Source organism: Zootoca vivipara, chromosome 5 (assembly GCF_963506605.1).
Source record: "Zootoca vivipara chromosome 5, rZooViv1.1, whole genome shotgun sequence".
NCBI lineage: Eukaryota > Metazoa > Chordata > Lepidosauria > Squamata > Lacertidae > Zootoca > Zootoca vivipara.
The window spans coordinates 34,033,480-34,056,818 of record NC_083280.1 but is presented as its reverse complement, the minus strand read 5'-3'; the positions used below and the strand labels follow the sequence as shown (position 1 = coordinate 34,056,818).

The 23,339-nt window shown below is 39.7% G+C and overlaps 1 protein-coding gene across 3 annotated transcripts in view; it reads right to left on the bottom strand.

The window, feature by feature from the left end:
• PIK3CB (phosphatidylinositol-4,5-bisphosphate 3-kinase catalytic subunit beta) overlaps positions 1-23,339 on the bottom strand; it is a 90,367-nt gene that overhangs the window by 41,059 nt on the left and 25,969 nt on the right. For 2 of the 3 annotated variants that reach the window (XM_035132808.2, XM_035132809.2), the window contains exons 2-6: positions 19,056-19,195; positions 6,386-6,569; positions 3,909-4,134; positions 2,078-2,301; positions 412-594 (exon numbers count right to left, since the gene is read on the bottom strand). In XM_035132808.2, coding sequence (XP_034988699.1) covers positions 412-594; positions 2,078-2,301; positions 3,909-4,134; positions 6,386-6,538 — 786 coding nt within the window. In that variant the 5' untranslated portion in view covers positions 6,539-6,569; positions 19,056-19,195. Of the gene's footprint in view, positions 1-411; positions 595-2,077; positions 2,302-3,908; positions 4,135-6,385; positions 14,586-19,055; positions 19,196-23,339 lie in introns of those variants that run through there. The other variant, XM_060274566.1, reaches the window with a different exon arrangement.

Below are 23,339 nucleotides of genomic sequence, written 5' to 3'. Positions count from 1 at the left end.
AAGAGAGGCAATGAATCTGTTATTTGCATGCTGAAAATTAAACATGAAGTCCTTAAAGCATGTTCTATTTAGGTCCATATATATACTTCAAAAAAGCAATGAACCAGTCAAGCACATCCACACTTAAAAGATTTGCTGCAACTCTTGCTTCAATTTCAAAAATGTTTCATATTTTTGGGTGCTTGGGCAACAAAGCACCTAGAACAGGTATAGTAGAGCAAACCACAGAGTTCACATCTGAATTGCCCAATTATATATTTCTTCATGTATGACATTACCAAAGAAGTAAAAAAACAGACATCTTGGAAGAAAACACCAACGTTCCACCCACTCAATAGCAGATTATTTTTTAAAGTCACACCTCCTAAACAATCATATCGCTTTAAAAGAAAAAAGAAAAGAAAAGAATACCTGGAACTGAATTAACGGATGGTCCCCAAAAACATATTCCAGTCTTCCACTAACTTGCAGAACATAGTCAGAAGGATCAACTTCTTCATCTTCTCTTCCATGGATAGTCAAACGTTTACGAATTGCTAGTTCATTCAGCTTGATAGGGTTTATATTAGGAGACACCTGAAAACTAAATACGTCCTGTTAAAAAGAAGAAGTAATAGCTATTACTTTCAAGTACAAATGAATATAAATAATTCATTTTACTTTAGAGAATTAAAACCCGTCTATCAGCCATATAACTTTAAATAAGAATATTTCCTGGTTTATATAAAAAAAGAAACCTAGTAGGTGTAGGTACCCATTGTACTATTTAATACGCAATTGTGCAAGATAAAATACATTTCTTTACATGAATCCTCATCACAGGGTCTATTATGTTGTGCACAAATGCTTTTATAAGAGTACATACAGAACTTATTTTTTCGAACACACTGAGAAGATGCAGGAATTCAAAAGCAATTATTTACAAATGCCTGCTTTCATTTTACATTTTATGATGAATATTATTTTTTTGTCTAGAGGCCTATTTATATAGCAGCCTTCTGGTAGCAAGCCAAACCTAGCAATGGAAAAATCGTAACCATAATGAAGAAGTCTGTCAAAATCAATTCAGTATTTTCTCTGTTTCAAAAGTTATCTGTTTCAAAACAGCTACTTTCCCTGAAGTTAACTGTCAGATACAGAGGCCCTCACAATTCAATTTTTTTAAAAGGAGACCTTCTTAAAACACAGTGTTTCTATAGGGAAAAAGACATTTATAAAATGTTCTAAACACTAATGTATGAAGGTCAAAATAGTCTTTAGATTAATGGCATACATTAAATCTCATGCTTTGGAACCCTTCATGAAGATGACTCAGAAACTTCAACTGGCCAAAAAAGCAGCAGTCAGATTACTGACTGAGGTTCAATTTAGAGCTCATATAACCGACTTTAAAACTGCTGCCACTAGTGGACAGATCATTTCTGGGTCCATTAAAGGTGCTCAAGGTAGTGTTTAAAGCCCATAACAACTCAGGCCTACAGCCATCAAAACCTATGCAAGATGTCTATTATCTCTGTTTGGACTCTGTTTAAGGCCCAACGAAAGAATTGTTGCCATTGTACCACATGGCTAACTAAGTGTTACAAATACAGTTTGCCACTGTATAAAGTTAATTTTTTATTGACAGCTGGATTAGACTTGATTTTAACAGTGTATTTATTTTATATACTGTTTACTTGTATATCTGTACTGAATATTTATTGTATTTGTATATTTGTACTGAAATGATTGCATGGCAGACAGTATATAAATAGGTTAATAAAGAAAGCAAACAGTACTGCAAATAGGGCAGAGACCACTGGACATAGATGTTACACACAGAGGCGTTTATATAGGGTACATAGCCCCCTCACCCTCTGCACTATACATCTAAAGCAGTATCATACTGCTTTAAACAGCCATGGCTTTTACCAAAGAATCCTGGGAGCTGTAGTTAGTTAAGAGCTATTAGAAGACACCTATTCATCTCACGGCTACAACTTCCTGAGTGTTTGACAATGTACATTTTGCGACTTGCAAGCAAGAATTACTTGAGGCAGTTGTGGAAGTGTTTTCTAACTATGGCCAATAATCCTACCCGGCAGTTGTCAAAATGAACAGCCACAACTAGATTGCCACCATAAAGTTTATCTTGGAGGTTTTCCTGTGTTGCTGGCTCTAGGTGCGGTGGGTAAGTGTACTTCAACCAGCCCATCCAAGACAGCCCCACAAGTGACTGCATCTTCTCTTCACTGATTAGCCGCATTTTAATCCGGAATTCTTTGACTTCTGGGTCTTGTAGAGCATCGAACTCATGGAGGCCTGAAATGATTTAATTAAACAATACATATTTTTAAAAGTGTCAGAGGAAAAGAATCACAATGCACCACATGGCCAACTGAGGTTTACTCCGAGTAGACCTATTGAAATTAATGGGCCTAATTCTGTTATAGACAGACACTAATTTCAATGGGGCTACTCTGAGTAAAATTTAGCTGAACTTAGCTAAGTTAGCCCCAAAACTTAGCCCCAAAAGTTGTTTCTTCTTTTAGTGTTATTACATGAACCAATTCAATGCCACATTTTCCATTAAAAACCCTAACTCCATTAAATAAATTGTGTGTGTGTGTGTGTGTGTGTGTGTGTGTGCGCACGCGCGCATTCACAGCTGTCATTTTGAACTTTCCGTGTAGAATATTCTGCTGAGGAAGCCTGATAATTTATTTTTATTTTATTTATTGATGTAGGCTGCTCATTCAAAAGGTTATGAATTGTTCCTTACGTATGCATAGTACAGTACTGGAGGTGTGGGAAGAGGAGCATTACATTTTCCAGAAATACTTTAGTAATAACTTCAGTTGTATTTGCCATTGTCTAAGGTGTTTTAAACATAAGCCTTCACTGAGGAGCACGTGGCATAAAGTGCAGGTCAAGCAGGTTTGAAGAGGAATAACAAATTCTACCCAGAGAAGTACAAAGAACCAGAGAACTTGCTTTGTTCAAAACGAGGAAAATTGCCCAGTCATTCTTTTTCAAAATAATCAGTTACAAAAATCTAAAAAAGAACTCTGTGCGTCAGTAGAAGCCATTGTCAGCGCAGACAAGTTAGGGTTCAGTTTGCTGTTGAAAGCTAAACAGAACTTGTAGATATTGTGCCAGGAACTAACAACTGCCCATTGTTTCTGATGGGAAGCATGGCCTGCCTATTGATTATTTTTAATTTCAACATAAAATACATCATTCCCTTTGCAAATTGCGAGCATGAAAAAAATGATTGTGTTAAAAATTCAGCAGCAGCTGACTGCATTATGTCTCTGGGTACCAGCTGCTGGGAATTGCAGGTGGGCAGAGTGCTGTTGTGATTATGTCCACCTTGCAGCCTTCCCACCAGGCATCTGGTCGGCCTGTGAGAACAGGATGCTGGACCAGATTGGTCACTGGCATGATCCAGCAGGGTCACCTTATATTCTTATGACTTGTAGATTCTGATGGTGAAAATAATTAAAATGGGTTTTTAAGGAAAGCATATCCGGTTACTAGGAGTTCTTTACAGTCCAATTACTGGGTAGTGTACATCCATCATACCTTGTATGCACATCATTAATAGAACATTATCACTATCCAACATTTGTAACATCCTAACACTGAAACACATATAATTGATTTCTGAATGCCTTCTTCCATATGGTATTTACTCTTAATTATGATGCTATGTAAAACTATTAAAATTTGGGTGGTTTTTTTCATAGTTAATTAGAACGAGGGATACACATTCAAGGACAGAAAATGGTCATGTTAGATTTTATTTGGGGTTAATCTTAGTATAGTTAAGCCCAGTCCTTTTAATGCTTTTGGGCTAACTTTAATCCACCTCAATGCTCTTTTGGTGCTGTATCTCCCTATCCACAGCCAAGAACACCAATATTTACCTTTTCCTATGAGGACACCTATTTTAGAGTCCAATTTTTCCCCTGGGTTGCAGCTTCTTGTAATTAGTTGAAGGACAGGAAGGAACGGTCTAACGTCACAGAGCCTGCGTGTCTCATCTTCCAGTTCTTCACGTACCGCTGTTTGGTTCACACAAGAGAACATATAGGAGTCGATCTCCATAAGAAGATGAAACAGAGGGTAACTCTGTGCTTCCTTCCATAATAGCTGCAAATAAGCACAGAGACTTTAACAGTAGAATGCTTTGTTCACAAAACCCACTCACTGGAAAGTAAGACCTCTGTCAACTGTACGCACAGCATTAGGTAGGTGTTTCTGTATCACTCATGCAAGCCCTTACTTCAGCTTAAACAAACTTCCTTCAATCAAACACAGCTGACTCAAGCCTCCAGAGAATAGTGGTGGGTCATTCATCTATTTTAAATTAATACAGCCATTGTTTTTTAAAACTAAAAATCCTAAAAATCACTGGTCCTGAAAGAAAACTAGTTCTCTCTGCTGTAAAGACTGTCCTGGAACAAAGTGTCAGGAGTAAAAAGGTACACTTGTCACTGTATTTATTCATGTTTTAGTAATGAAAACAAGTGCTAAGGGCTGGGGTGGAACTTCTGTCCCAAGGTGGTTCTTCTGCATTGTTTTTTTGACTGCTGGTTTGGCAAGATTATTGTAGAGTTTTGGCCACAAAGCATCTGAAAAAGGACATCAATTTCAGGCCAGTTGTAGAACTTATGGACCACTAAGATTTCTGCATCTATCAGCCAGTAAACTAGTTAAACAGATGCCATCTCAGCAGAAAAGAATCTGCCTGACTATCTTCTATGTCTACTAGTAAGAGAATATGTACCAAGCAGATTCCAGGGTTCCCAGGGCCCCATAACACACTACTGGTGGTGACCGTTTTCCATGGGGGTTCTGTTCCTGCCCCCCCCCCCCACATTGGCGGAGCACAAAGAAATGTGATCTTCCCCATTGTACCCCCATTATGCCCTGCCCCACTCCCATTATGTGCCATTACATTCCTGTCCTTTCCTCTTCTGGGTCCAAAAGGACCCGCACATTGGCAGTCACACATCAATTGGATGGGTGCAAAATGGTCACCTGCTGTACTTGTGAATGCTTTCCTGTAAAGTCCATGGGGGTGACAAGAACTGCATTTAGACATAAAGATTATTGCATTAACTTTCCTGGTTATAATGCTAGCACTTCTGTCCTGCTTTCTAAAGTTCCATTTACACTGCAATACTTGCTGTGGTTCGCATGAGTGGGTTTGATGTTACATCGAATTGTGCCATCATATGTGTGTGTGTTTCCAGGGCCGTCCTTACCTGGGGGTGCAGGGCACCTGGGCGCCAAATTCTGGGGGGCGCCAAATATTTTCTGGAGGGGCACCAAATGTATACCTACTATATACTGGTCCCTCTTGATCAGCGGCAATGAAAAGCAATGGAGCAAAGATCTCCCCCCCCTCGTTGCTCTGTTACACTGTAGCGGCAAATATTCCCGACTAGTCAGGAAACAAAAGCTCAACAACTTTGAGTCCCCCCCCAAAAAATGGGGGGGGGATAAATTAATTTGGGGGCAGTGGGTGGATCTTTGCACCCCAGTGGCACATATGAAGAAGAAGAAGAAGAGTTTGGATTTGATATCCCGCTTTATCACTACCCGAAGGAGTCTCAAAGCGGCTAGCAATCTCCTTTCCCCTCCTCCCCCACAACAGACACCCTGTGAGGTGGGTGGGGCTGAGAGACTTCAAAGAAGTGTGACTAGCCCAAGGTCACCCAGCAGCTGCATGTGGGGGAGCAGAGACACGAACCCGGTTCCCCAGATTATGAGTCTACCGCTCTTAACCACTACACCACACTGGCTCTCTATGCTAAAGATGGCCCTGTGTGTTTCTGTTCCCCCATGATTCCACCATGAAAACTATGGGAAAGAATTGTATGCTGGAATACCACCCCAAATTTCATCACATGGCATGACCCATGAAAACCATGGGGAAATTACACCACAAGATTTTCCAGGTAACTAGGGTTGCATTTCTCTGGAAGCGATTAACACAGAAATGAACGCTAAAATTTCCATAGATTTCCATAAATGTCCCTTAATCCATGTGAAAGATCACAAAAAGTGCAGAGATAATCAGGTAAGGAACCATTGGGAAAATTGAATAAAGTACTATCTGAATGCAGCCTACTTCTAACATACTTACAAGAATCTAAGTGATGTGCACACTTGCATGAAAACAACAATGAGATGATGCTCATGCAGAAGCTAATGTTTTATAGGGATCTGTCCTTCCAACCAGACCGCTAAGTCATGTTTCACAAAATTAAGTAAGGTTACATACTCAGGAATATTATTGTAAACACTTAAATTATATGAGAAGCAAAATGCACTTCAATGAGATGTAGGTAATAGACACTTTAAGAGCAAGCCAGTTTTACCTGTTCTATATTACCTGTTTTATAAGACCGATAGTGGCATCACGTGGGACATCTAGACTGATGTAAATTCCAGTAGGAAGCAGGAAGTCCACAGATATTAAGCCATCAGCTGCTATCTGTGAATCTACTGCCCAGATGTCTAGGGCATCTGCCATGGCAGGAGGCATAATGGACTTTAAATCTCATAACCATGTGGTCCTACAAGAAAAAATAAGTTAGAATAATTTACTATGTTTACTTCCATGGGACTGCTTTTAAATCAGAATCAAATACTATACAAACATCAAAGTGTACCAAACAGTGGCACCAACACTCACACAGACAAAGTTTATGAGAAGACGCTGCCTTTTTAGGCATGACTTCTGGTCAGAGCTTTACTTAAGTTTGTCTAATGTAGGGTAAGGGAGGAATAGGGAAAGAAAGAACTGCAATATTCTGAAGGGTGTTTTTCGCATTTAAAAAACTTCCAGTCTAGCAGGCATTTGGAAATGAGTTCTAGAAGGCAAAAAAACAACACACACAATAGATTGCTATGCTAGTTCTGAGCTGTGATTAGAAATATTTGTAATGGAGAGACTTGTCCAACTGTGAAATTAGAAGAAAATACAAATTTTAAGTTAGAATATTTTGCTCAGACATTGGGGGGGGGGGAACAGGCACAAAAGTGTGATTACGAGATGTGCAACTAGTAAATAATAATCCCAGAAGGTCAATTTTTTTCTGCCATTGAATCAATAGTTTAAAGATAGCCCATCCCCAACTCCCATTTTGCAATGTCTGGGTGCACAAAATACATCTTATAATTCATGTTCTAGCCCAAGGTGGGAATTTACATTTACAAAGCTCAAGTACAAAGCCCTCTTGGACACATATTTACATGGTCCACTGGATTCCAGCATGTATGAAACAATGGGTAGAAAAGGGAGAATATCATAGTAGCTCTCAAATACCTAAAATCCTGCTATTTTTTATATATAGGAGTCGGAAAAGCAGAGCAGCAATTGGGTGCTCTAGAGATACTTGCAGAAGCACGAAAGGAAATAGGTTTCAATAGGAACAGATCAATTAACAGTTTAGCAATGTGTACAGGGCTAAGTTTACACATGCAATAAAGAGGTATGGAAGTGGCTTCAAACTGCCAGAGAGCGTAAGGCTGTGTACACAATACCAACTTAAAATACAGCAGTGGGAGCACAGTGGATGCACAGGACATGGGAGTGTAAGCCCAAATTTCCCTACAAAGTAAGCCATTCATGTCAGAAGCTTACCCTCATCCCAGGAGTTTTCACCTCATTCTTGCAAAGATGTCACAATGGACATGGCGAAAATCATTGAAGCCTTGTGGGAAGTGAATCCCATGAACAACATACCACACAATCTCTCTTCCATTTAATGGCTTTTTTCAAGTGGTGATCATGTCATAATGTCGTGTATGGATTAGATGTAATCCTATAAGCAATCCCACTCTCACCATGTGACATTTGATGCCTGCAGTTTTAGGACTTGGGAACTGTTTCAGGGGGTTAAATGTTTTTCAGATGTCAGGGCCACTAAATTAGTACACAGGCTGAAAATCACAGGTTTGGGAAAGGAAGAAGTCCCTAAAGAGCAACAAAAGCCTGAACCAAATATATTCCTCTTTTTTGTGAGGATACCATTTTATAAACTTCTGGTTTATTATTATATTGTGCATTCGATAGGAAGCTGCCAGGACGGAGGAAGTGTCCCAGGTGAATATCAATTTGCAAGCGTTCAAATCAAACTAGCATTCGGGTGTGTGTGTGTGTGTGTGTGTTTCAATATGCAAATACTGTACAACAACTGCACAGTAGAAAGGAATGAGTGAGCATTTTGTTTATCAACGAAACAGATTAGCTTATTTCAGAAATGACATCCAGTCACCATTCTAATTTGTGCCACTTGCGGACAACATAAAGGTCAGAGAAGTGCAAAGTATTTATACAGAAAATGGCACTTGTCACAGCCATGAGACTGCTATGAGAATGAATCACAGGCCAAACTGTATAATGCAAGGCGATGCCTGTGAATGACTAACACTCTCACATCCAGCAGTTGAAATAATGCCAAGGATCCATCTGTGGCAAATAGTTACATGAGAGGAATTTTAAACAGCCCCCAGCAAAAGGGGGGGAAAGTTTGTATGCAACTATTTATACCTAATGAGCCAGTTCAGACATCATGATGAACTATAGTTCACTGTGATGGGAATGAATGTTAGTGTGCCTTTGGATCTCACACTCTCCTCCACCACCACCAAGTGCAAGAAGATAGGCAGGTTTTGCTTCCATTATGCTTCCATTAAAAATAATAATAATTTAACTGCAGCTTGTTGTTTTGTTATCTTTAACTATTGTTTGTTTGAAACAGTACAACTTCTAAATCATTTTGATGAAGGAGAGTATAAAAATATTTTAAATAAGAAAGTTGAAATCTGTAGAGTTGATTTAAATCTGTAGAGTAGAACTGTAGAGTTGGAAGGGACCCCATGGGTCATCTAGTCCAACCCCCTGCAATGCAGGAATCTCAGCTAAAGCATCCAAGACAGATGGCCATCCAACCTCTGCTTAAAAACCTCCAAGGAAGGAGAGTCCACAACCTCTGGAGGGAGACCATTTCACTGTCAAACAGCTTCTACTGTCAGAAAGTTCTTCCTGATGTTTAGTCAGAATCACCTTTGTTGTAACTTGAAGCCATTGGTCTGGGTCCTACCCTCCAGAGCAGGAGAAAACAGGCTTGTTCCCTCTTCCACATGACAGCCCTTGAGATATCTGAAGATGGCTGTCATATCATATGTAATAGGTAAATGTGACAGGCAAATTTAAAAGTGTTGGTAGAAACACACTTTTTGTTTTGTTTGTTTTTATGTTTGTAGTTTCTGCAAGTACATTTTCTTGCGTGTTTATGCATTTATATACAAAATAGTATACAGTTTATATATAAAACAGTAGCTTGGAACTTTGCTATTTTAACTTTTGCTTGAGTTGCTGCACTTGATGATGTAAACTCACCTCACATTTTAATGTAGTAGAGAATTATTCTACATGACGCTGCATTGAAAAACTGCCAACTATTCCTATTAAACTGTGTATTTCTTTTTTAAAAAAAGTGTGTTACTTTTTTCTGAAGATACCATAATACATAATAATCACATTTTCTACATAATTTGTGCTTGTGAGTTGCAGTATTTGGTAGGGGTGTCTATCATCTCCATGTACAGTTCAAATTACGAAGCAAATAGGAGTGACTGCATTATTAAGAAGGTATCTCAAGCTGGATCAGGGACTTGCTAAAGTTGTTCTGTGAACTCAGGTGCCCCCAAACCACTGCCTTTTTCCATTTAAAGTGACCAAGCTGACTAGAGAAACACCCTAAAATTGAGTAGGGGTGTGTGTGTGTGGTCAGGGTGGGGTGTGTGTGTACTCTTTCATTTTGTTGAACAGGTCTATGTTTTAACCACAGTGATCGATTTTCACAGGGCACTCCAAACACAGTGATTTGAGGGAAGAGTGTTGGTGCCCTTATGTATCACTGTCTCTTTCATAACAGTTTAAAAATCAATACTTCTATCAATTTGTGTTCATTCTTTGTTTGTAAACCTTTAAGAGAGCTCAGTATAGGATCGTTCCAGGTTCCTTTAGTTCTGTTTCCGTTTTCACGTGATTTATTCGTTCCTTTTTATTTCAATCCCTTTCTGTTTTCCAACAAATACTTAAATTATTTTTCATTCCATTCTTTTTTTTCTTTAGGCTTCTGCAAACTTTTAATAGTCTCCATCCCACACAAAATGCCTTGTGTATTGCTTTTTATTCATTTTTATTCATTTAAAATGTTATTTCTTCCAGTTTTAGTTTGCTAGTTCAAGGCTTCATTCTCATGCCTCCGGTTTTAGGATGCCTGCTATTCCATTACATTGAGACCTTCCTGGTGAGTATTATTAATTTCTATTAAAGTTTTCTCCTCCCTTTTCTAGGTCTAGTATCTTCACATACACAGAGACATACTCAGCTACGGCAGCTTGTCCCTGAAGTACAATCCCAGCTGTGCTGCTCATTGCCAACCCATCATTACCCAATTATCCAGGGGCACCACCTTGTTGCCACTATTTTCCAGACTGATTTCTATTTAACCCACCACCACAAGATAAAGTCTGCCCTTGCAGGAAAACCACCACACCTATTCTACTGAAAGTGTCAGACTTTGGGATGTAGCCAATGCTTCAGCTCTTTGCATACAACATAATTTCCCCACCTGCCCCCTCCAGTCCCCTCTGTACCCTCAAAATCAGCACTGGAGGGCTGGGGAGAGCAGGGACATAAGAGGAAACAAAAGTCCTGCATTGGATACAACTCTTTATCCCTTCAGAGGGGCCAATAAATTGCCTGCAATTCTGTGAAAAAAATTAAGGGTTAGAAAAATATGTCAAGATTCCCTGCACACACATTTTTTTTAAAAAACCTGCAGTTTGGCTTGTTCGGGAAGAGCTCTGTTGCCTTTTCAGATTACCTGTTTTAGTCAATAGGAGGGGAGAAACAGGCTTTTGGATTTAACAGATATGAGGCAGACTTGAATAACAAGCCAAATCAGAAAGACAGTGGATTCAACACAGTTCAAGTTGTTTTGTAACGCTACAGATACAACGTGAATATTGTGGCTGGTGCACACCACCAGTTAACAGAATGCCATTTTAAGACAGATAGTGAACTGAATAATCTCTGGCCCCTGCCGGGTCTAAGGCTTAGATCACAAGGCCACAATCCCACGTACGCTCACCTTGAAGTAAGCCCCACTGAACACAGTGGGACTTTCTTCTGAATAAACATGCACAGAACTGTGTCATATGTACTATGGCCTAGTTCCTGGGGTGTTAAGTCCCATCCAGTTCAACAGAAGTTCCTAGTTAGGTATAGGAAGCAGACTTATTATGCCAAGCCATTGGGCCATCTAGCTCAGTACTGTTTATTGTTGATTGGCAGCAGCACTCTGGGATTTCAGGCAGGAGTCTCTACCAGCCCTAACTGGAGATTCCAGATATTGACTCTATGACCTTCTGCATGCAATGCACATGCTCTCCTATTGAGCTATGGGCCTTTCCCAAGTGATCAGGCTTGTAAGAGGCTGTTACTCCAGCATGGCTCAACAATGCACTGTGTTTACCGGAAGGCATTCTGAGTTTCACAGTGGAAGAGCTATACACTGTTTCTCTGAAGGAGGGTATAAATAATTAAAAACAAAATGGCTTAACATTGAGCGGAAGCTCCTGCCTTTGTTCTGCACATCCCTTTTAAAGTACTCTTTAGTTGGCTTCCTAATTATTCTATTAAGAGTATGCATGGCATGCTCAGTAATTCGTAGCGCCTCTCATTTGCTCTAATATAATAGAAAGAGATGCTGTAATGCCTTTTGGAACAGCATGCATCTGTATAGGTCAACTGCAGTTCAGGGGGTCAAGTTGTCAATGAATCAGTGTTCACAATACTTATCCCAAAAACTCACATGCTCCATTGTAAAGTTGATCTTAATAAGAGTTTCTTTTCCTGGCACTTTGTACCAATTTTCAACATGACTACCTGACTCAGTCAGTACTGTAGTCTCAGCACTTTTCTAGCAAGTTGTAACTGTAATTAAATTTAAGCCATAATAGAATCTGGGAATAAAAATGGGGTAGAACTGGGGGTGGGGCGCTCACCCCTATTGATGTACATTTGGGGATAAAAGTGGACTCGGAAAGGTTGGAACGGGAAAGTCGGAATTGGTTATAATTATGGGATATTAATTAGATTGAGTATTTTTCTTCTTTCTTTTCTTTTTTGTTCTGAATTTTCTTTTATTTTTCATTTTTGTATTTTTCTTCTTTTTTTCCTTTTTGCAATATTGGCAATATAAAAAATTGTTTTTTTCATTCTGTATTTCAAAAATCTTTCAATAAATATATTTTTAAAAAAAGTAATTAGGAGGAATTCTTCTTCAACCCTTATCAATGCTTTCAAGTATGTTTCATTACAAACCCTGATATTTCAATAAATGATCACGGACTTTAACAACCACCCTGGAGAAACTAACATACATAACATTAAACATACTGTATATTCTTGGTAAATGAAATGAAGTGACTAGCTATTTAATACTTCAAGACCCTGAAGCAGTTTTGTTGCGCTGATGAAATTGGCGGATGAAATTTAGAACTATTAATAAATATTCTCACCGTTGCTTTGCTGTCATTTGGGAAAACTCTATTGCTCCCTCAATTTCCAAATAGTATTTTCAGGATTAAACACATTTATTGAAGAAGTGCATTTGTTATATTCTGGAACAGGAAATTTCTGGACAAGGTGCACCTTTGTTATTTCTTCTCTATGTTACAGTGTTTTCCTACATTGTGCCTCTTTTGTATTTTTCTAATATTAAAAACATTACACCACACATTCACACTCCTTCTATAAGCAAACACTAATGAAGAGTAGAAACAGTAATATAGACATTCAATACTTTTAAATGAAATATTTTCATTCTTGCTACATTTCATAAGCTTTACACAGCTGCTTAGAAGAATGACAGTGTGATTTTGTGGTCAGAGCTGAATTCTGCAGGGCAACTTGATCCTATACATGCTTACTTCGATGTTAATTCCCACAGAGTTCAATGGGACTTACCGGCACTCTCAAAGTAGTATGCATAGTACTGCAGACTCAGTCTGATCACTGAATTGTTCAATATTAGCAAAGCTTGCTGTAGTCAAGAGAATATTTGCTTTCCTGAGCTATGAAAGACAGCCGCTAACAGGCCCTTCTGCACCATTACACAGAATATCCCCTTCCTGGAGAGCAGTGAAGTTAGCTGGCAAGAAATCATTGTTTGAATGTCTGTGGCCACTCTGTCTTTCTCCCTTTATTTGGAGCTTCTGTGATACACGAAACCTCGCTCAGGAGCAAAATACAGTGGAAGCTGTACCACAAGTATGTTTTTCAAGACTTGTAATATTTGGACAGGATAATTCTTATTGAAGAACATATTTATTATACGGAAGAACTGTGAAAGTACAATGTTTGGAGATGTTAAAACAACCACTAGGAATGGTTTTTATTCCATCCAGAAACTTAGATTTCGCACTAACCAACACTGAAGAACTTATTGTGTAAGCCTGTCTTTGACCACATGCATTTATAGAATGTATTTAAAAGATTTTTATCCTCCCTAACAAAGATTAAGCTGGTGTGGCATAGTAGCCAAGAATGCAAGCTGGGGGATTGTCTCTCAAATCCCACCGCAACTCCTAGGTAGAATGAAGTAATAGTCAATGTTTCTCATCTATAAAATGGGGCAGTGATATTTACCTACGTTATAGGAGAGCCCCCCACAATCTAGTGCCCTCCAGATGTTTTGGACTACTACTAGCCACAGAATGGCCAATAGCCATGCTAGCTGAGGCTGATAGGAGTTGCAGTTCAAAACATCTGGATCCCCCAGGCTGGGGGTGGTGGTGTATGGATTTCTGAGTACATTAAGAGTACTCAACACCCCAAGTAATATAAATATGCTGGGCTTCCGGGTTCAGCGCCAGCGCCGATCGGCGGGGTTTCGTCTCGTCTCCGAGACGGCCCGTCCCTGCTAGGAGTGGGGAGGGCAGCGAGAGCGACGCTGCGCCCCTTAGAACCTCGGGAAGGGCGTCCCGGGGGCAATTTGCTCGGCACAGCCCCAATCCGGACTCCCCAACTCTTCGGTTAGCTCTAATAAGAGCTCCGGAGCGAGGAGGGTAGAAGTCGTGGGGGCCATTTTGAGCGGCAACGTTATTCTAGCAGGGAGAAGCTTCAAGCCGAAGGCGGAGAGCGCTGGATTCTTCCGAAAATAAAACGATTGGAAAAGACTGTAAGTAACCTCACGATTTGGATTATAAAACAATTTGGATCTGGGAGAGAGGGGAGAAAAGAGGAAGCCACCCCCCCCCACGGCAACAAAAGAGACAGTAAATAGAAACCCGAAGCCATAAACAGAAGATTTGCAATTCAAAAGGATCCCTCAAAGGCATCAAAGAGAATCTCCCCTTTGATGCAGGGTGAGAAGGGGAGAGAGACTGTGGTTTATGACTGCCCTGCTGCAAGAGGTAAAGACTGAGAAAAATCTTTCTTTTCCTCGGGAGCCGGCAGCCCAGACAACCCAGTGAGTTGATCAGGATTTATGAGTCAACTTTTATTTCACTTTGTATTTCTGGATTTTGTAGAATTTCTTCTTTGGTTTAAATGTTTGTGAAATGTGAGTTCGAACTTTATTGTTAATAAGACTTGAAGAATGCAGCCAGCTTGTTAAAATGGAGTCGAGAAAATAAACTGTGATCATATTCCACCCCACGTGACAAGTTTTGACCTTGGCAGGATTGAATTATGTCAACAAAAAAGTGTTCCCCTGAGTTCCAGCGGTCTGTTTTGACCTTAATGTGGGAAACAAGAATAGAGCTATGTCAAGAGGAGACACAACGGCAAGAGTTACAGCAAAAATTTCAGATGGTGATGGCAGAATATGATTTTTTAGGAGATGAAGCTTTTGACACTGAAAAAGATGAATGTGAGAATGACAATGATGATGACTGTGATTTGGAAGGAAAGGATGAAGATGAGGACTGTGATGATTCAACACAAAATGAAGCACACCACGAAAAAAATGATGACTTTACTCTACAAAAAGTTGGATGGAGTGCCCTGCTTTTGAGGGGGGCACAATTGGTATTATTGGAACTCCAGAACGCCCACAGGGAAGAAGGAAAAAATATGCAGAGAAGAGAAGAAATTCAGGGGTCCTGTATGGTGGCCTGTATGGCAAAAGACTGTAAACAGGGGGTGGGGTGAAGGGAAAGTGATGTTGTGATTATATGGATGGATTAACAGGTTTATAACTGGTCTGCTGATTATGGAATTTGCTGGATTGGGGGGGTGGAGCCGGTAATCGGGGATGTAAGGTTAAATTGAGAATAGTTATAGTTTTAAAAGTGAATGGATTTTGGAAAATGTGAAAATATGGAGGCTTATAGAGGGAGAAAAAATTAGGCACGGGAAGATAAAATGGGAGTTTGATTTTTCAGTGATTTGAATATTAGATGAAAATGTTAACAATTGATTTATAAGTTGTATAAGATACAAAGGCGTATTTTTATAAAGTAAGAAACTGTTGCAGATGATAAAAAAGGGATGAAAACCGGGGAAGGGGGGGAGGGGAAGCCCACAAAATATGGTTTTACAATCATGAATGTAAGAAAAATTTTTCTGTTTTGTATTGTTTTTTTCTCTTTTTTTGCCCTTTCTTTTTTTTTCTTTTTTCCTATTTCTATTTTTCTCTTTTTTTGGTATGACAATAGATGGTTGGATGGATGGCCTCCTGCGTACTGCCCTGGTTTGCTGGAGCTCCCTGGTGGCAGGGGGGGGGCTTTGGGGTCAGGGGAGGGGGAGGAGGACAGAAATCCAAGCATAAAATGGACCATCTCTGACTGTTCACATACATGGGATACTTCTGTGGCAGGGGAGGACCCATGTGGGTGGGTAGGAAGGAGGTGGAAAAGGTGTTTATATATGTACCGTTTTTTTTGTCTTTTTTGTATTCTGTAAAATTAATAAAAAGTATGTTTAAAAAAAAGTAATATAAATATGCTGAGTATTACTATTATTGAAAACATGAATGGCTTATAAATGATTTTCATGAAGTCTATTCTGTTCTCATACCATCCACTGAAAAATAAACAGGAATTTGACAGTTGCGATCAATATCTCAACATTTAGTTCAGGCATCCCCAAACTTTGGCCCTCCAGATGTTTTGGCCTACAACTCCCATGATCCCTAGCTAACAGGACCAGTGGTCAGGGATCATGGGAATTGTAGGCCAAAACATCTGGAGGGCCAAAGTTTGGGGATGCCTGATTTAGTTCTAACTACCATGAATACCAAGAACATTCCTATTTCTTTGTTCCTTTATGTGCCTAGTATTAGGTCCCAAGTTTCACTTTAGCGTATACTCTCTGACATCTATCCCCGGTGTTACACACACACACACACACACATTTCCTGGTTCTTTCAGTTTTTCAGGGGAGGAAACCCTGGGAAACAGCCCGTTTTCCCTTAAGTATTAACCAAGTTTTCAGGAAAAAACTGGGGGGGGGAATAGGGGGGTGTAGTGTTTACCCCTCTAATTTTCTCCCTGGAGCTTCACATCTCTCCCACAGGCATGTTATAACTGCAAGCATCTTCAAACAGGAACACAAGCAATTGCTATCGACAAATACCACTGCACAGCAAGGTCAAGCGTTGGGTTAAGACCAGCAAGACCCAGGCACAAATCTACACTTGCTCATTAGGTGATGTTGGGCTAGTCACATATAGCCCTCCAAACAGGGTCACTGGTAGCAGAAAATTGGGAAAGGAGCAGAACTATGTACCGGTATGCTATCTAGAGCTTCCTGAGGTTCAGGTAGAGGCAGAAAAAAAATATTTCATTTTAAAGGGGGGGGGTAGTCACAGAATGCTACTAAGTTCTCCTAAGAGTTGATCGACTGAAATAAATGACTCCAAGTTAGTTCATCTACGTCAATGGTTTCACACTGAGTAGGTTTAGCATTTAGCATTGGTGCAACCCACTGTTTACCAGTATCTAATTTGTTTTTGTAATTCACACAAGTAACAAGTTTGTTGTTTGTGATCTTTCTTTCTATAACTTTAAAGGCTTTTTAAAAAAAAACCTTGACCACTCCTTTTTGACTTATCAAATGCCCAATCACTGACCTTCAAGAAGCAAATCAAGAAGGGATTTTTTTAAAAAAGGAAATAGATAGTATTTTCTTGATTTTGCTTATCAACACCTACATTTACTGGATTGGAAAGGTATCCAATATGCCAACTGATTGAATGGGGGTCCTCAGTAATTAAGAGCCACATAATTCTATTCTATTCAGGCTCTTTAAGTGCCATAAACAGATAAGAACAATGTGCCCCATAAGATAAATCAATGCTGAATGAGGAAAATGCATTAAAACAAAAACAAAAATGGGTAAATGGAGAATTCAAACCAAAAAAAGCAAACAAGCTGCAATTCATTACTCAGATGCAGAAAAGTATGAGCAGTAGTTATAAGACAACACAGAAAACTTATTTTATCCTTTAGCAGCTTGCCTGAAGTAGAAGAAAACCATTCCGCTATGTATCTTTTATATACCTTGTGAGTTTTGTTTTGTTTCAACTGAAGGGTGACATTAAAATAAAACAAAAACAAAAACAATTTAATCATAATCTCTTCCCCCTCCAAGATTCCCATTTACAGATGCCATACAAGAATAATCAGGCCTGATAAATATCAAGTTCCTTTAATGACTAATAGGATGAAGGGGTAGGTGGAACTATGACTGTCCAGAACACTTCCTGTTTACAATTACTCACAAAATCTCAGGAGCCTAGATTGGAACAGCTGCTTAGCTAGGTCTGAAGAATGAAGGTATCCAGTATGAGATTTCCTGCATTGTGCAGTGGCCTTACAATGGGTCTTACAATGGGAAATCCAGGTTCATTTCTGCAATCAAACATCTATCCACACAAACCCAGATGCTACATGGCAGACACATAACTGTCTCATTTTTGTTTACTGGGAACATTAGTGGGAAATCAACTTTAGCCGGGTGAGGTCTGTAGCCCCCTGCAGTTATTTTTTCTTCTCAAAGTATTGGGAGAGTTTTGCAATGTGACACCTAAGCCTTCCCCAGATGTTGTTGGGCTACAACTCACATCAGACCCAGTGAGAAAGGCCAATAATCAAGGATGATGGGAGTTGTAGTCCAACAACATCTGGGGAGCCGGATCCCTCATTCTTGATGCAACCTCTATTTTGTCTAAGATCTACTGAACTCGGGCAAATTGTTTCAGTGCAGACAAATGTTTAAGATAATTAACACAATGGTGTTTTGCCTTAAACAGAGTTAAATTTACAAAACATGTAATAAATTCATGGTTTTGCTTGCCAGAATAAGACCTGTCCCCATGGGACGAGAGTAGTAAGCAAGGCCAGCATGCCACATTTAAAACAGTGACGCTAGAGAAGACCTTACACATGACACAGAGGTAAACCATGGTTAGCAAATACACTTTAAACCATTATTCCACATCATCGTTTGTGGTTAATGATAATTGTTGAGGACTTATTCTTACCTACATGAACTGCATAGGGTTTTCTAGATCTGAGCGAGAATTTTAATATAACAGAAATATGCCCAGTATCCAAAGTCTTAAGTTTTTAAAATGACAGACACAAAAGTCCTTTATGCGCATTTGTTCTACGCGTGTGAAGGAAAAGCCAACCCTGTCTCCTGAGTGTTCAAAGATGAAAACAGGGCTCTATGAACATATACCTGCATGCACAAAGACACCTATACAATCAGGGGATCTTATCACAAAGGGTCTGTGTTCAAGGAGCCTCATTCCCACCCACGTCTTAACATACAAAAGAAAGGTTTCACCTGCTGATGCAAACCTGCTCCCCTCCCTGTGTGTCTGGAGAGGAAACACTGAGTTTAGGGTTAAACACTCTACTTTTTCCAACAGAGCGTGCATTAAGAGCTGATCTATAATGACAGCTACCTAGACTTTTCCTCTAAGCATGTTATTAAGAGATAAATAAGTAGCATAAGTATGGAATGGTACCTTGAAAAAGGAAGAGCTTAAATTTTTGCTTTTTCCCAGTGAACTCTTCTAATTTCATGTTGGCTATGTAAGCTTATTTGTACAAACCATCTTTTCTCCTGGTTTCCTTGGAAGGCTCTATCAGATGATCAAAAGTTAGCCTTTAAGAAAAGAAGAAAAAGAAAGGGGAATTGGCATATTTTTAAAATAATTACATGAAATGAAATTTTAAATTATTAAAACTCCAAATTAGCCCTTAATAAACACACATCCAGCCAAAATATTCTCCCTGCACATTCCACAGCACAACATCATGTGAAATCTACACAATTTTACTGTTAATAACAAAACAACAACAACAATATATTCACTAATTTATAGGCTTAGATTCAGGAAAGCCAACATAGTGCTCTTCAGATGTTTCTGGAACCCAGCTCCCCTTAGGCTTGCTCTGGCATAGACAGTAAGTGGCGCTGCAGTAAACTATTCAACACAGAGAACTGAGTGCTACAAAACAACCTGAATGACAGCTCTGGCATGTCATGCTCCTGAAGGAAAAGGACTGCTAAGTTCTTACCTAGAGCATGTCCATATACAGTACATTCAAAGCAACAGTGGAGAACCTCTAGCCTTCCATATGTTGTTCAGCTACAACCCCCGTCATCTCTGACCATTGGCCATGCTGACTGGAGCTCTGCTGAGGGGAGTTAGAGTAAAACAACATCTAGAGGTCTACAGAGGTTCTCCATCTCTGTTCTAAAGGCTCTAAAACACAAAGCCTCTGTGCCTCCTGCCCTCGTATTTCATGGATGCTTTCGCCCACCTGCTATGACTGTCATGGCTCTACATGGTTCTACTACAGCAATCTGCAGTGGGATGGATGAGGAGATGACCAGCTGAAAAGAGCAAAAGATGCAGCAGCTGCACACCCTCTTACAGTATTAGAAGTACAGACACTGTATCAGTCCAAAGCTTTGCAATCCCAGGAAGGAAGGGACTGTACTTTGCCTTAGGTTTGTGGTCAACTGCAAGCCTAGTACAGTGGTACCTCTGGTTAAGAATTTAATTCGTTCCGGAGGTCCGTTCTTAACCTGAAACTGTTCTTAACCTGAAGCACCACTTTAGCTAATGTTAAGAACTTCCTTATGACCTTTTAGCCTATGCTAATAACATTAAATACACAGGATCAGTTAACAGGAAAGGAAGGATATTTCCCCTCTGTTTTTTGACAGTCTGGCTCAAATATTGGGTTATTATCATCAGCGAGGGTACAAGAACTAGGGTACAAATCACTGCTTCAGCTGTAATCCATTACCTCCGAGTCTACTTATAAGTGCCACCACCAAAATCTCCAGTGATGGCAATGGTAGACAGCAGGTAACTTATTGATCCACTAACAATGAAGAACATTTATTTATTGTTAAATATATAGTCAGTGACGATTTCAAATGGTGGCCAAGTAGATATAAAATCTACAGAAGAATCCTACCAAAAACAAGTTTCAACAAGTTCAATGCGCTTTCTCTCAGAGTACAAGACTGCAGCCCTAATTCTTTGCATAACAGGTGCTCAGACTGCAATTGCACTTGTGTCTGCACTGTTGCAAAGCAAACTGTTCCACCACAGACCGGACCTGCATCAATAGGAATTATATAGCATCACACCACCTGTACAGGGGATAATTCATCTGATAATTATATAGCATTTTCCCAATCAATGTAGCGCAGACACCGACATTACAATTTATACCTCAGGATTACCAATTTATATGGGTCAGTTTTCCACTGACTTGAAGCACTATGCAGATCGCACAAGTTGGTTGTGCAATTGTAGGCATGCAACATGAAACCCCCACAGATTTGTACTACTGAACAAACAACCTAACTAGTAGCAGACTTTACTAGTTACAGCAGATGGGGAAACCTGTGGCCCTCCAGGTGCTGTTGTACTACAATTCCCATCATCCCCAACCGCTGGCCATGCTGGCTAAGCCTGATGGGATTTGAATCCAGGACATCTAGACAGCCATGGATTCCCCATCCCTGAATTACAATATGTGGAAGAGTGGTGCAAGATTCCCAGTCCTGCCATCTCTCACCGCCACTGCGAATACAAGTCCAGTATGAGTCAAAGATTTTAGACAGAGGGGCTGTGACCACATGTAGCAAATGATACTCCACAAATCTTCTCTGTGCTTGTTTGTTTGGAAATACATGTTGCTGTTTCCATCCTCCACCACACTGGCATGCACATAAAAGCACTCGCATGCGCGCGCACACACACACACACATCCTCAAACACTCAAAATATGTCTGAATAATCCATTCAACACAGAACACTCCAGCAAGTCAAAAAAATCTCAAGTACGAAAGAGGAAACAAACACCTATGGTAAAATCAGTTCTCAATTTCCTACATTCCTTCCCAAAAGAAAAGAGAGAGAAAACCCTATATAAGTAAACACATCATATCATGGAACACAGTAGCATGCTATTAATATTACACTTGTATTGCAGGATAAAATGTAAGCATTGCTGAAATCTAGCAAGAACTGGCATTATTTTTCATTACCTTCCACAGGGATAAAAAGCTTCCAGTCCATAAAAACCATTTTAGACTAGTGCAGCAAAAGCTTCCGCAAATAGGTTCTGCTGCAATCCAACACAGCGGATGAATTCACAGCTACCGTAGCTTCTCCTTGCCAAAGGAGAAAGCACTGCAGTCTCTTCTCTACCTTACAAAACCATCCTGGAAGTTAAACTGAAAATACATCTGAAAGAGCCAGTGGGGGAGATGAGGGACTAAGCATTAAGGGCTGAAATTCTAGCTCTCAGCACAAACTCCACCAATTTCCATGAGGCTTACATAACAACTAAAAAAAAAAAGAAGTCCAGGAAAGATAAGGGGCTGAAACTCAAGCTTTAAAGCAGCAACAGTTTCTTTTTCCGTGTTCCAGGGAATGTATTTCCTTACCAGCCAATGAGATCACATAATTAGAATATGAAGGGATTATTTCTGTAAGCAACAATAAACATTTCACAAGAGTAGGAAAAATGAAATACCATTTAAAATGGAGGCACTCAGACACAACTATTTCACATATGCCAATAATGTTTTCGTAATTATTTTACATTCAAAAAAGAAAGGAATACCTAGCTTTCTGGCTGCACATACCAACTGTACAGCGGAAAGATTTGATATTTTACTACATTATATAGTTAAGACACATCACTGGTTTTGTTTTAACCACCTTTAGCATTTCTTTACTGATTACTATATATGCAGCACACACACACACACACACACACACACACACAGAGAGAGAGAGAGACAGACAGACAGACAGACAGACAGACAGACAGACAGACAGACAGACAGACACAGATGCAAACATGCATCACTACAGCTAAAAAGAACTCTATAGTTTATCCAGAAATAATCCAAAATTACCCCTACACCCCATAACCAGAATCAATTTACCATCTTCACCTGCAGTTTTGCAAAGACTACAAATTCTAATAACATTTTCAGAATGAAACTTCTATTTTCTGTTCTCTGTGAGATCTTTCATAGAGCCTTAATTCACTGCTACATTTCCGTTAACATTTTGAAATCGTTTGTGGGCAACGTACCGTAGTTTTCCCTAGTTCCCTATTTATTTCCTGCACTATTTTAGTTTGTGTTTAAATAAGTAACAGACAGACTTGGGGAGTCAAATATATTGCCCTTCCAATTCCATATACCGTAGCTATACTAATAACAGTGTGGCTTTTTGGCCATAGATAGCCCATACTAGACAGAGGCCAAAGACAGATTAGCAAGCGGAAACTCACATTGGTGACCAAAGAAATACGATGGGAGTCATGTGCCACATGGTATGAAGAACTCTATCAATATTCTACCTCCTCAGATTGCTGATCAGTTAAGGTCACATTCACACCATATATTTAAAGCATTATTATACCATGTTAACATTCATGGCTTTCCCCCAAAGAATCCTGGGAACTGTAGTTTGTTAAGGTTACTGAGAGTTGATAGGAGTCCATTGTTCCCCTCACAAAGCTACAATTCCCAGAGTGGTTTAACAAGCAATTCCTCTTCCCAGGACCCTGGGAATTAGAGCTCTGCAAGAGCACCAGAGGTCTCATATCAACTTTCAGTAAGCAGCCTTAACAAACTAGAGTTGCCAGGATTCTTGTGGGAGAAGCCATGGCTGTTAAAGAGATATACAGTAATAGTGCTTTAAATGTATGGTGTGGATGTGGCCTTAAGTTGCATTCACTTAAAGGCTTGTGCACCAGTGATA